The following is a 13,556-nucleotide window of genomic DNA, read 5'->3' on the forward strand; positions in this document are numbered from 1 at the left end:
TATTGCATATTCTTACTAACTTGGCCGTTTTGTATTGCTAGAGGAAGGCCAAGAGGGCCTTCCCTGTGGAACTTAATGCCTGTGGAACTTACGGAACTTATGGCCTGTGGACTTAATGGTGATTTTGCCTTATTTTAGAGCTGTAGAACTGAATTAGGATGACTTAAGAATGCTGAGGGTAGTAGTAACATTTATAAAACATAGTCAGTTTCTGGGTTGATTTTGAGATATTTCTAGGACAAAGTGAGGTGCCTAAATACCAATTTTCCTGTTCAAAGTAAGTGCCAAGTTACATTGAAAAAACCCAGTGTTCCAGTCCTGTGTCTGACACTGATTCCTTGGGTGGCCTTGTGTGTCACTTCATCATTGTTTCCGAGTGTTTAAAGAAAGGAGAATAATGTTTACTTGCTTTCCAAAGCTGTTGTGAAGAGCATTGGGTTGCCCAGAGGTTAAAGACCATAAATGGGCTGTTTTTATAAATGCTGATTTAATTATAGGGCTGAATATTCTCCTTTACTGAGATGCTGGAGAAAAAATAAAGATTATGTAGAAAAGGTGTCTTTCTCTCTCTCTCCCCCCACCCCTCTTCTACCTGCAAGAAGCAGCCAGCATAACTCTATAACGTTTTGGAACCTTTTCTAATGAGATTCTGGCTAGGTGCATTGTGCACTGCCATCATCATCAAAGGTGGTATTTAGATGACCAACATAACAGGATATTATTGTCAGGCAACAAGAATCCCTATGCAGAAGATGGTTTTCCCACTATGTAACAAAAAAATTATAACAAGGTTTGAAGTTTGTGGTGGGATTGTGGCATCTGTACAAACCGTTGTAGAGCTGTTGATATATCCTGTAAGAAGAAGCATTTGTTGCCAAAGGGAAAAAGAATTGAGAGACACAGGACATGAGTTTAAAAGCGATGTACCAACTTATTAAGCCCAGTTCCTGTAGATGTTCATGTTATCAACTTTGATTGATGTTTTTTCCTGTTTTCATCTTAGCATAAGGGATAAGAAAACTAATTGATACCAAGTGGCTGTTACAAAGCTTCACATCTATAAAAATGTTCCATCAGTTTGAAAGCTAAAGATATTAATGTCTAGTTTATGTCTTCAATTTTGGCCATTCCAACTCTTTGACTTATTTTCCTCTACCTTATTCCTCAACTCCAAAAGCATTTTCTCTCCAGGTCTGCTTCCCAGAATAAACAAAGCAAACTTATTCTTGAGTTCTCTATTTTTCTTATTGTCCCAGTAGTGTTTCTTACCTCCTTGGAGAAGCCTCACTAGACACATGATAGATGAGGATTTTTTTCTTTTTCTTTCTATCTTTTCTTTTTTTTTTTTTTTTTTAAATCACTTTCTTTTTTTAAAAAAGAAATCACTTTCATACAAGTGATGTGATTATTTTTTGGTGGGTAGGTAGACTTGGATCTTTCTATCTGGCATTTCTAAACACTACATCTCATATTAGAGCTCAATGTTTCACTATTACTACTTAGGTCAATAATTTCACATTTCATATTCATAGGTCATTGTATTGCTATTAGCAGCCATTCAAGATTATCATTTTCCTTCTTTTCCACTTTTCTATTTTGCTGGTTTATTACTGACCTTGCAGTTGTACTAGGTCCCATCTCCTGCAAATTACCATTTCTCACTGAGTGCTGTAGACAATTATTTACTCAAGTCAGTGTCCAGATCTCTTGTTTTTCTTCCATCTAAAGATCTAATCTGTGCTATTAGTAGTAGGAAAAAAATCAGCTCAGAATGGTAAAAACATTGGCATACTTCTGCTGTATTGTAACCCATTTTCCATTTATCAATGTCCTTTCTGACCTTAACTTAAGATGTAACAAGAATGGCAGTTATATCTGTTTCTGTAGTTTTTCTTAAAAGATTCAGATGATTTTTAATTTTCCAGTTCAAAGTTAACTGAAACTAGCTGAGGTTTTATCATGTTGACGGCCTTTCATTCAAGGAATTGCACTCTACTACAAGTAATAAAGTTTTTTCTTTCTCCAGCAGAGGAAGACAGTGTTTTTGATGAATCTGATATTCATGATACACCAACTGGCCCTTGCAATAAAGAATCTCAAACGTTCTTTGCAAGACTGAAAAGAATTGGTGGCAGCAAAATGGTGAAATATCAACCTGTTGAGATGAATGCTCAGAGAAGTATGATTTTTTTTTATTGCTATAAACTTGTGTAGAAGTACAATTTCCTACTCTAGTTTCAGGCTATCACCTTTGTAGAGCTTATTGCAATGTATAATTTGAATACAAGCCCTCTGTCTGATTTTTGAGAGCAGGTACTCTTCATTTCTCTGTATGAATTCTCTTATAGGAATCTCAGATCTCTTACAGGAATCTCCAAAATGAAAGTATCTAAAATCAGTAGTTGTTTCCTGAAAACTTAAGCTCTTTTGAATGTCAAAATGTTTAAGATTTCTTACAACATTCTCTTACAATTGGGCTGGAAATTTTTATTCAAAATTACGTTTTTTTCATGGAAATTGACTTTTTGATGAGGTAGGATGATTGGTCAAGCAAATTTGTTGCTGCTGCAGCAAATATTATGGTTTTCCATTGGTAGAAAAGGTCAGCTGGTGGTTTCCAAAAATAGAAAGGAGTTTGTTTTCAAATGTAGAAATGTAGAATTCTGAAGTGAACACTCTAAAACAGAACAGAATTCAAACATCAGAGTTTCTCTACCTCTGCCACCATCCCCCCTTTTTTTTTCTTCCAGAAATTTTGCATTGGAGGAAGAATGTTCTGAATAGGAAAATGCTTTAATTTTTCTCACTGCTTTTTGATTCATATGTGGAGCATTTTGAAATATGGGGCTAATGATGATCAAGAATATTCTCAATTACTTGAAAATATGTCATTAAGACCAACAACAGCGACACCAACACGAACAAACTTAAAAAATGTTCTCAGTGGGTGTGTTCACATAGCAAGATACAAATGAACTGGTAGCACCAGCAAGTGCAGTAGTAGCACCAGCTGTGCTTGGTTTACACCTCCCTAAGTTGGGGAGGTCATACTATGTGATGCGATAGTGGCTAGGCTTTACTGGTGTCTAGTATACGTGGAGAAACAATTCTCTGAACACCTGTCTGAGCTCAAGCTTGTGTTGCTGCATCCTCACTGCTATTGCTACCCTTGCTTCTTGGATTAGAAGCATCCTTTTAAAGCCTACTTTGTTGCTATAAATGACATGTAGGCGTGCCCTAATAATATAAGCTCAGTATAAGAATATGTAGATGTGTTCTAATATACGTGTGTGTGTGTGTATAATGCTCATATATGAATAATGTCCCCAGTTACTTTGAAACCTCTTCAACATGGTCTATGTAGCTCATTCCTTCTTTCAACTCTTACCCCTAATGAAGCCATACCATAAGCTTAAACAGACTATCTGCAGGGTACAACTGTTCGGGATTAGTAGAATTTGAATAAAGCCTACTATTTGGGTGTAGGGTGTGTTTTGTAATTGTAAAAGTGTACGTAATGTGGCTGTGAGGTGAAAACAAATTTTAGATGATTTTGACTAATACTGGGTTTGTATTTGAAATGCCAGTCATGTGTTGAATTGTGAGATGAAGATGAAGATATCCGTCAGAAGTCTGCAACTAAGGTAGTATTAGCTCTTTCTGTTTTAATCAGGTGAAATAGAGCTGGCTGAATATAGAGAGACGGGGGCCTTACAAGACAGTATTCTGCGCTGTGTGAGAGAAGAAAGCATTCAGAAAAAAAAACTGCGCTCTCTAAAACAAAAATCTCTTGATATAGGGAATGCAGACTCCCTGTTGTTTACATTAGATGAACATCGCAGGAAGTCCTGCATAGACCGGTGTGACTTAGAAAAGCCACCTGTCCCCGCTGCTTACATCATACACAGACAGAGTGACTATGGACGATCTCGGCAGAATTCTTCTACCAAAGCTGAAAACATAGAAATACAAGAAAATCCTCCTCCTACAGAGAGTTTCCAGGAAACAAGAAGACCCGTCATACCAGAAGTTAGGCTAAACTGCATGGAAACCTATGAAGTGAAGGTAGACTCTCCGGTTAAACCTGCTGGTCCCAAGGAAGACTTAGATCTGATAGATCTGTCCTCTGACTCAACATCAGGTCCTGAAAAGCATTCGGTACTCTCCACTTCAGACAGTGACTCTTTAGTCTTTGAACCACTTCCTCCCCTAAGAATAGTGGAGAGTGATGAAGAAGAAGAAGCAACAAACCAGTTAAATGATGAAGTCTCTGGTAAAACTGCTGTGTCATCTCCCTCAACTCCGATCGATGTTTCTGCATTAAGCCTCAGCACAACTCCTCTGGTCCAGTTCAGCATTGAAGATTGCTCGAAGGACTTTAGTTCTAAGGATGCGAGCAACAGTACTTCAGCAGGAATAGAGGAGTTGCTTTCAATTTCTCCCAAAGGTAAAAAGGACTCTACAGAGTTAGCTAAGCCAGAGGAACTTCAGGACATACCCAGTGGGAACTCGCTAACACTGAAACAGAAAAGGGACCTGCTGCAGAAATCGTTTGCCCTTCCAGAAATGTCCATTGATGATAACTCTGAACTGAGTGTAGAGGAAATTAGGCCTAGTGGAGCAATTCCAAGCCCAAACATAAAAACAGTCCTTATTAAAGTCCCCGAGGATTCTGAAAACCAAACAGAAAGTCATAAACTTGCTGGCTTAAACAACACAGAGTCTGACACTGAGCAAAACACAGAGCAAAAACAAGAGGAGGAGACTGAGGAGTCAGAATTTAAGATTCAGATTGTTCCCCGCCAGAGAAAGCAGAGGAAGATTGCTGTGAGTGCTATTCAGAGAGAATACCTGGACATTTCCTTTAACATCCTTGACAAGCTGGGAGAGCAGAAGGAGGCAGGTGAGCTCAACCACTGACCCAATGAAAAGGCTTATTATTTTGTGAAGGTTTTCATTGCAGGCCAGTATAGAGAGAGATGTGTGATCACATAGCAACTGATGTGGTCTGAGCTAGCTGAATGCTTCCAGTTTTTGTTTGTTTCTTTGTTTGTTTTTCACACACGGAAGTGTACCAGCCATACAGGTAACATGCATGTGCAAGGGCCCATTAAAAAAGGTACTTGGAGCTCAAGGACAAAAATACTGGTTCTCATATCAAAGTTAATGCCTCCAAACTCCATGGCCTCTTTATGCAGGGAGTCAGTAAAACTGTTGTTCCTCTATGCCTTATGTCCTGTTAATCTGATCCGTGTTACACTGATTCTCTTCTCTGTATCGTGATTTTTCGTCCCCTACTTATTCTGCAAACATAAGGCAGCAGAGAGGAAACTGGATCATGAAATGCGAATCTGAGCAGGCTGTGGACTGCAGAGCTAAGAGTACTTGGAATTAACTGCACATTGCATTTACGATCAGAGACAGACATGTTTTTATACACTAAAAACTCTCTAGCCTTTTTTGTAGTTGGATATCCACAAAATTTACAAGGCTTTTGTTTAAAGATTTCATGGGGAAAACTATAGAGTATTTCTGTGTATCCCTATTCTTTCAGCTCATTTCAATACAGGGTTTTGTTACCAAGTTTGTCATGTGGAGAGAAAGTGCATTTTATCTGCTCAGATTTGAATTAGATGTTTCAAAAAGTGTTAAAAATGTGTTCTGCTGCCTCTTTACTTCTGTGGTTATTTTTTTTCAGGATTTTTCAGTTATTGGATTTTTATCAGTTAAAAAAAAAAAGAAGGAATCTTTCAGGCCTCATTTCTTTGAAGATGGGGTAATATTTTTGTATTCCTGACCTCACTTCTTTCTCAATTGCTTCAGAAGGAACTGTAGAATAATTTCCTATTATGATTCATGAAATTATGGTATCACAGTTTTACAAGGAGAAATCATTCAGTGTGATCATGGCTATGCTGTTCCCTTTATTTTTGAGGCCTAACATCCCATTTGTTGTACCAGTAAGTTGATGAACTGCTGGAGCATTTTAAAAACAGAGGAGAGACCTTTCACATAGGTTTCTCAAGAATAATTGTCACAAAAATATTTAGACTCAAATGCATTTTAGACCATTACTAAGAACCACTAAGTTTTCATGAATCTGCTGACATAAACACCCTTGAAACTTCTTGGAAGAGCTGTCCCAGTTCTGAAACACCCCATGGAACCTGGGATTTTAGCATATAAGATGGTCATTTGGCTGCATGCATCTACATATGTCATCCAAGTGGAGCATAAAACTTTCACAATGACTTACTAAGTGCTCACATAGTGTTACCGGTTGATACAGTAAATCTGGATAACTAGGTAATTTAGTTACTTGGATAGTTCAGTCTCTTTCTTATGCATCTGCTTTGCTTTGTTTAGCCTCATTGATTTGTTTATTTGAGAACATGTGTTGTAATTCATTTAAGTAGGCTTAATATTGCCATCATAATATGCTGATTATAATTTCAAAGCCTTGTTTGAGCTTTGTCAGACTATTATGCTGCCATATGTGTGAGAAGGGCTTCTGACACAACTGATTTCTGTATTAAATAGCCAAACGGATTGTTTCTTCAACTGCACAGTTCTGGAGTACAGGGTTTCCCACTTAAGGCCCTTTACAGCACAGATACATACTCATTTTTATAGGATATGCCGAAACCTTACGTCAATACTTGAAATTTTCTTTGCTTTATTCTTCCCATATCAACAATATTAGTTATAATGAAACAAACCCCTCAGTTTTAATGTTTTTTTTTAATTATTATTATTATTATTATTTATTATTAATATTATTATTTTTATTTATCTTTTCTTTAGTGACAGATTTGGCCTTCTTATACTCCTTGAATCTTTGGGACCAATTGCTAGAACAGCAGACCTTTGAATGAAAGCTGATAATGTGTTGGGGATAAGACTTTCAAAGAATGCTAACATATCACAGACTAGCTTTAAATCAGTGGTACCTCTCTTATTTCCATGTTGGGTGGTCCCTTTAATCACTTTGTGACTGGGATCAAAATCTACATGCATTTCATTAGTTCTGAGCTCTAAATGGGCATATGTACAAATCTCCAGCAAAAAGTAATTTTAAGTAATAGATCTCTATGCCTCTACAAACACTACCACTGAGTCCTTTTAAAACTGCTGGGAATGCCAGATGGTGAATGGATGATTGAAAAGATGTGAAAAAGACATCCAGAGAGAAAGCAGATGGAAAATATTTATTGATTCTAAATACTGACAGTTTAAACACAATTTCCGTATGTAGATCCTGCTGCCAAAGGACTTTCAACTCTGGAAATGCCAAGAGAATCATCTTCTGCACCAACGCTTGAGGCAGGTGTCCCAGAGACAAGTAGTCACTCTTCCATATCAAGTAAGTGAATCTCTGATTTAAGAACTAAATTGAAAATTAAATCTGTAGCATATTTGTGCTTCAGGTACATATCATGTATAGTAAATGCTTCCCCCTGAGTGTTATTGATTCTTGGAAATACAACTGTGGATATTGTTAGGTCTTTTAAATCTGTGGTGGTCAGCAGGATGTTAGCAGTTAGTGGCTGCCAGGTTCTCTGTTGTGACATGGCAAATTTGACAAATGTGTTTTTTTTTTTTTTTTTTTTTTTTTTTCTGAATTAGAGTAGGTGGCAATTAAAAGCAAACATTTTGCTTCAGCAAACTTCTGTTTTACAGCGAGAGAAAGCAATGTCAACTGTCAGTGCGCAGAAGCAGAGGGTAAGGTCTTTAATAGGGCTGTTAATGTGGTCAGCGTGTTTGTTAATTTACCATAGGAAAACAAAACAAAACAAAAACCTCTTGCAATTTTAAGAAATGCTTTGAAATGCCACTTTCTCAGCTGCTCAGCTGAAATGCAGTAACTACTCATCTGAGAGTCCCTGTACCCATCCCAGGGGAAGTGAACAAAGTTGGTTTAAGCAATCATTGGCTTAACAGAAAAGATGTAGATAACATTGGAAGGTAAAGGCATCCTAGAACAGTTCAGTAAAATCCAGTATAGTATGTCTGGTTCAGTAAGGTTAAGTAACACATCTGAAGGTGGGTGGGAGAGTAATCTATGGCTAGTAGAAAAAGGAGGGAAAATCATGTCTTTTGATACCAGTGAGCTGCTAGATCAGCTGAACAGTCACACTGAACTGCAATTTCAGATTGCTGTAGGAAAGTTAAATGTTGATTCCTGAAATTCAGCATCTGCTGATTTGATTGGATGGGATATCTGGTCTATTAAAGGATGGTGTTATTGTGACATGCAAATTTAGCAATTGGAATAGAGGTTTCCTCTCCAGTTTTATGACAAGCATCTTGTATGATGTGCATCTCATAACGCTGGATGGTCCTTGGCGATCTGATGACATCGAAGCACTTAGGAATGCAGCTGAAGACCTGCCAGTTAAGACCTATCTCTGTCTGGTTTCACTGTACGCGCTGTGTTTTTGTAAGTTCCGATACATGAAATCTGGAATCGTATCCAGATCATACTGAGCAGCTCAAAATGACAGGAAGCCTCATGAATCTGTCACTCATAGCATCGGCAGTGGCAGTGCTGAGAATAGCGTGAGGTTTATGAGGTCTCAGGGGGTGGTTGAGGGGGGTTCTGAGCCCCAGCACTGTGCTGTGTGTGGAAGCACTGGCCAGCAGGCAACCGTTGTCACAACAGGGGCAGTGCTCCAGGCTCAAGATCCCTATGAGCAAGAAGGCAAGCAAAGGAGACAGGAGACCTGCATGGATGAGCAGGGAGCTCCTGGCAAAGCTCAGACAGAAGGAAGTTTACAGCATGTGGAAAAGGGACAGGCCTCTTGGGGGCGGAATATAGAGACACTGTCAGAGTATGCAGGGCCTAATGTTCACCCCAGTGTACTGAAAGAGCACAGAAAGAATTAGTGGATGTTAGAGCTGTCCCCCTCTCAACAATTTACCAAAGGTTTGGGGAGGTCCCTGCTGACTGGAAGATAGCTATTGTACCATTCTACAAGATGGGCTTGAGAAAAGCCCCAGGTGATGACAGACATCAGTACTTGGAAAAGTCATGGAGAGGATTGTCCTGAGGAGCAGCTCAACAGAGAGGGAGCTGGGGCACTGGTTGGCAGCAGGCCCAGCACAAGCCAGCAGCGTGCCCTGGTACCTGAGGGGGCAACCTGCATTTTGGGGTTCATTAAACCCAGTGTAGCCAGGAGGTGAGCCTGTGTAGCCCAAGGAACACAGAGGGAGCTCTCTGCTCCCAGCACTCGATGGCAGGGAGGGAGGGAACAGCACAGAGCTGTGCCAGAGAAGGGTCAGACTGGGCATTAGGGAAAATGCCTTTACTGTGAGTGTGGTCAGACACTGGGGCAGACTTCCTAGAGAGGTGGTTGGTGCCTTGTGCCTGCCAGTGCTCAAGGGGCATTGGGACAGTGCCCTCAGTAATGTGCTTGAACTTCTGGTTAGTCCTGGAGTGGTCAGGCAGCTGGACCAGATGATCTGTGAAAGTCCCTTCCAACAGAACTATTTGATTCTATTCTAAATTCCTTTTGTAAATATTTCTTTCCTACTTCTGTGTGCCTCAGTTTCTAGCTGTAAAATAGAACAAAACACTTTCCATTATGTCTCTTGCATATTTAGATTGAAATATTTTTAGCCTTTTACTATGTGCCTTTACAGTGCTTTGCTTAAATCCTGATGAGGATTGTGCATACGAGGCACTTCTGTAACACAAATAGATATCATTACATTTTCAGCCAGTGCCTGGCTGCAGAAAGCATATCATTAATTGTGATTGGAACATACTGGCTTTGGACTTCTCTTGCTGAGTAGGGAATTCCACCGCTCACCAAATAATATATGAAAGTTCTCTGTCCTCTCATGATTCTTAGATTTCTTGTAGAAGACCTGATCAAGAAATGCTTCCCACCCTTCCCACCCACTAGTCATTTCTAGACTGAAAAATTCACGTGGTAGTCCACAGCAATCAGCCTGGCTCCAGCATTATTCAAAGGCTGATAGCTATCTGGGTTTTCTTTTTTTTTTTTTCCTTTACTTACTGACATTGGAAATCTTGTCTGTCCATGGGAAAATAGGTAAATACAATAGAAATATAAACCTGCTTAATAGTAGCCTGATGATGTGAAATATGCATTTAAACTTTAAAGTTATAATTGCAAAAGCTGTTAAGAAAAATCAGGGAGATAATTTTCTAAATTTTGACAGTCATCTGCACTCCAAGCGGTCTTGTCAGCTCTAACATTAATTGCTGTTCTTTCATCAGGAAATTCTATGCTTGATAAAGTGATAAAGCATCTATTTAAAATCCTTGCCCTGGAAATGATGGAAATTATATTTTTCTCCTGATTTGCTGTGAAAGGCAGCTGCAATATAACTTAAAAAGTGAAACATGGAAGGGTCTTTTGGCCTGGTTCAGTTTCAGAAGTTCAGTTATACAAGGACAGCTTTGGAGCAATGCTGGAGGAGATTGTGCTTATACCAAAAGTAGTGTTTAAATGCACTCTGATACATTGAATGGATGTAATGAGGAAAAGCTTAAAATCTTCACCTAGTGAAATAGATTTAGAGTGCAAATTCCCTCTGAAGTTGTCTTTGTGTTTATTATTACTCAGGGCAAGTAGATGTTTTGTTAGGATGTATCCTGCTTTCTCTGAATTTGAAACTCTTAGTTAGAAACTGAGCAGAGCCAGTTTAGGACCAAGGCACTCAGCCCATCAGAGATTTCTGAAAGTTGTAGTTTATCCCATGTCTGTATTTCTTCATCACAGTTGTGAATAGATTGGGCTTGATAATCATGTGAAAGACTAGGTTTATTTCAAAACTTATCTGGGTACTATTTGGAATTTTAGAAGTACACTGCTTGATATTGTGTTTTTTAAACAATGTTGAATGTAGTTACTGATGAAAATAATCATTAGAAGAAGATTTTGCTTTGCTATCCTTGCTCAGGAAGGCACTTAAACATAGACTTACGTCAACAGTTTCTAAGCTTTCCTGCATGGAGATGCACGTGGGCATGCCTTGTTCAGTGACAGCCTCTGTCTTCATGCTGTCAGCAATGAGTTTGGTTTCAGTGGTGGAAATATATTGCTTGGGCTCAACTGGCAAAGCAAAAGTATTATGCTTATTCCATATGAATTTCTTATGAATGGAGAGAAAAGTAAGAAAATCAGGAGTATTATATGTCTGTTTTTTCTTCCAATTAAGCACTGAGAAAATACATGAACTATAAGTCTTAAATAGTTAAGTCCACAAGGAGTGCTTTATTTTTATTTTATTTTATTTTTTTTTCACTGGACAATGCTCCCAGGAGACACATCCTTAAAGCATGTGGTAACACTTGTTTAAAGAAGTATTATATTAAGAAACAGCAGATGGTTGTTGCTCCATGTAAGAAAAATGTCAGGGAAGTTATAAAGGGGACCCACCTTCAAAGGCTTGATAAAGTGACATCACATTATCACAATTCAGAGAATGGCTTCACATTTCAGAAGAATGTGCAGGTGTTATGCCTGAGCAGGTATTTAGGAGGCATGTTCTGACTGTTATACAGTCAGCCAAACCTTTTTTTTTTTTTTCCCCAATAGCGAGTGTAGATAGAGCATTTCTCTATACTTTGCTGGGAGGACACTTAGTTTCCTTTCTCAGTATGTAGTGCATGAGTGAGGTTGAAGTATATATTTATCTATCACCTGTTGGCATGAGAATTTGGGGGTGGGATTTTACATTACACAAATACCAAGTGCTTTGAAGAACTTTTGTATTATTTGATGACAAAAAGGCACTGACAGTTGACACAGTGGATGAGATCCTAGATCCAAGTCACTCATGACTGATGTTGCTGGGTCCAGAATTTTACCCTCTGTAGTTGTGTGAAAAGCGTGTATTGACTTGATCAAGATCTTTGGGGCAGGCAGTTCATGTCCTGTCACTATTTCTCTTGTTCTGACTTGTAAGATCAGGAAATAAGAGTAGTTTTACATACTGTTTGAGCCCCTGAAATCCTTTTGCATTTCTGACTTGCAGCTCAGTTCAGACAAATGAAAAGAGGCTCTTTGGGAGCTCTGACAATGAACCAGCTAATGAAGAGGCAGCTGGAACACCAGTCTAGTGCTCCCCACAATATCAGCACTTGGGATACTGGTGAGCTGCGTTTATTGTTCCTTATTTCTGTTTCCTTAAACCAATTACTTTCTGTATCAATCCATTAAAAAAGAAGTATTTCTAGTCTACTACTGCAGATAAGTCATCAATCTCAAGTCTAAAGAGAAACCACATAGTGAGTAGCAGTATCTCATCTGATATGAGTTGGAAGATACATATTTGGGATACAGCCCCTCTGGTACAGTGGTGTCCCCATAATGTTTCATATTGGATTATTTCCTGACTTCCTTGAATGGAATGGAAGAGTCATTGTAGATTTCATTAGGTATAGAATTTCATCCTTGGTGTGTGGAATCATTAATTTCCATATATGTTTGCAATTGTGTTGGTACACAAAGGATTTGCACCTTATGCCATCCCGTCTCATTTCCCTGTAGCGCAGGTTCTGTTAGCTCACACTGAACACCTGAAGTTTCTGTTCTGTTACTGACCTGTTTTTTCACCCTTTAAGATGAATGTGAAGCAGACAATGAAAACTGAAATAAGCACATCATTTCCTCATTAGTCATTTGAAGATTTTTTTTTCTTTAAAATATGTTCTTTTATGTCCAAATTCATAGCAGATGTCACTAAACAGTGAACTCATTCTAGTTTGTAAAAGGCACTAGGTATTTCATTGCCCATCTTTGTGTTAGTGATGTTATGGAATTGTGCTTCTTAGGAATCATGAGCAGGTAGGTCCAGGTGAATCCAGAGAAAATAATACTTAAAACTTCTTGTGGAGCTTAGCATTTTGAATGGATGTCTAACTACCAGTTCTGGACAGTTGAGCCCAGATTTTTATTTAATTCAGTCTTCAGCCTCAAATCCCATCAAGCTAAATCTTGTAGCTGAAGCATGGCTAAAGGTACAGTGTATAGCTCAGGTTTATCCTTTCTAGTCCAGTCTGCTGAGTAGCATGCTCAGCATGAGATCCTTAAATCATAAAGGGGAGAATTTGTCAATGTTAACAATGTTTTATGTCCTACTTGTAAGTTTGTTTGTTAAAGAGAGTTAGTTCGTATCACCTACTTTTCATGCAGGGTTTTAGAAGTGGAAAAGTTACTACTTTTGTGAAAAGTATTTAGCCTGTATACCAGAGCAACAAGTCAGTACTCAAAACCATTTAGGAACTCAGTCTTGTTAATCTTGTTCTGACTCCACTAAATTTCTTCACAATATCTATGACTTTTCTCTCTTAACATTCATATCAACTAAAGACCTCCAAGTATGGAGCGAAGTAAAAAGTTCTTTACCAGAAAGCTTTGCATCTCTCAGTCTCTTTTTTTGACCACTAGCTTTTAAAGAAAATTATTATCTGGACAGATTAATTTTTTTTTTTTTTTTTTTTTTTTTTTGGGGAGAGGGGGACAAATGCTCAGTGTGACTATTTGTCACACCATGGTTTTGGGACTCATTATGTTCAAGTA

The 13,556-nt window shown here is 38.5% G+C and overlaps 1 protein-coding gene across 10 annotated transcripts in view; it reads left to right on the forward strand.

Annotated features, from left to right (window-relative positions):
- Positions 1 to 13,556, forward strand: part of UNC79 (unc-79 homolog, NALCN channel complex subunit) — a 103,124-nt gene that overhangs the window by 49,644 nt on the left and 39,924 nt on the right. For 7 of the 10 annotated variants that reach the window (XR_014693295.1, XM_084519949.1, XM_084519952.1 and 4 more), the window contains 4 exons: positions 2,027 to 2,179; positions 3,674 to 4,903; positions 7,256 to 7,363; positions 12,010 to 12,126. Coding sequence is in view for 9 of the 10 variants with exons in the window: in XM_084519949.1 (XP_084376075.1) it covers positions 2,027 to 2,179; positions 3,674 to 4,903; positions 7,256 to 7,363; positions 12,010 to 12,126 (1,608 nt within the window). In the remaining variant the exon portion in view is untranslated. The remainder of the gene's footprint in view (positions 1 to 2,026; positions 2,180 to 3,673; positions 4,904 to 7,255; positions 7,364 to 12,009; positions 12,127 to 13,556) is intronic. The other 3 variants (XM_084519954.1, XM_084519951.1, XM_084519953.1) reach the window with 3 other exon arrangements.

The sequence above is a fragment of the Aythya ferina genome, assembly GCF_964211825.1.
Source record: "Aythya ferina genome assembly, chromosome: 5".
Lineage (NCBI taxonomy): Eukaryota > Metazoa > Chordata > Aves > Anseriformes > Anatidae > Aythya > Aythya ferina.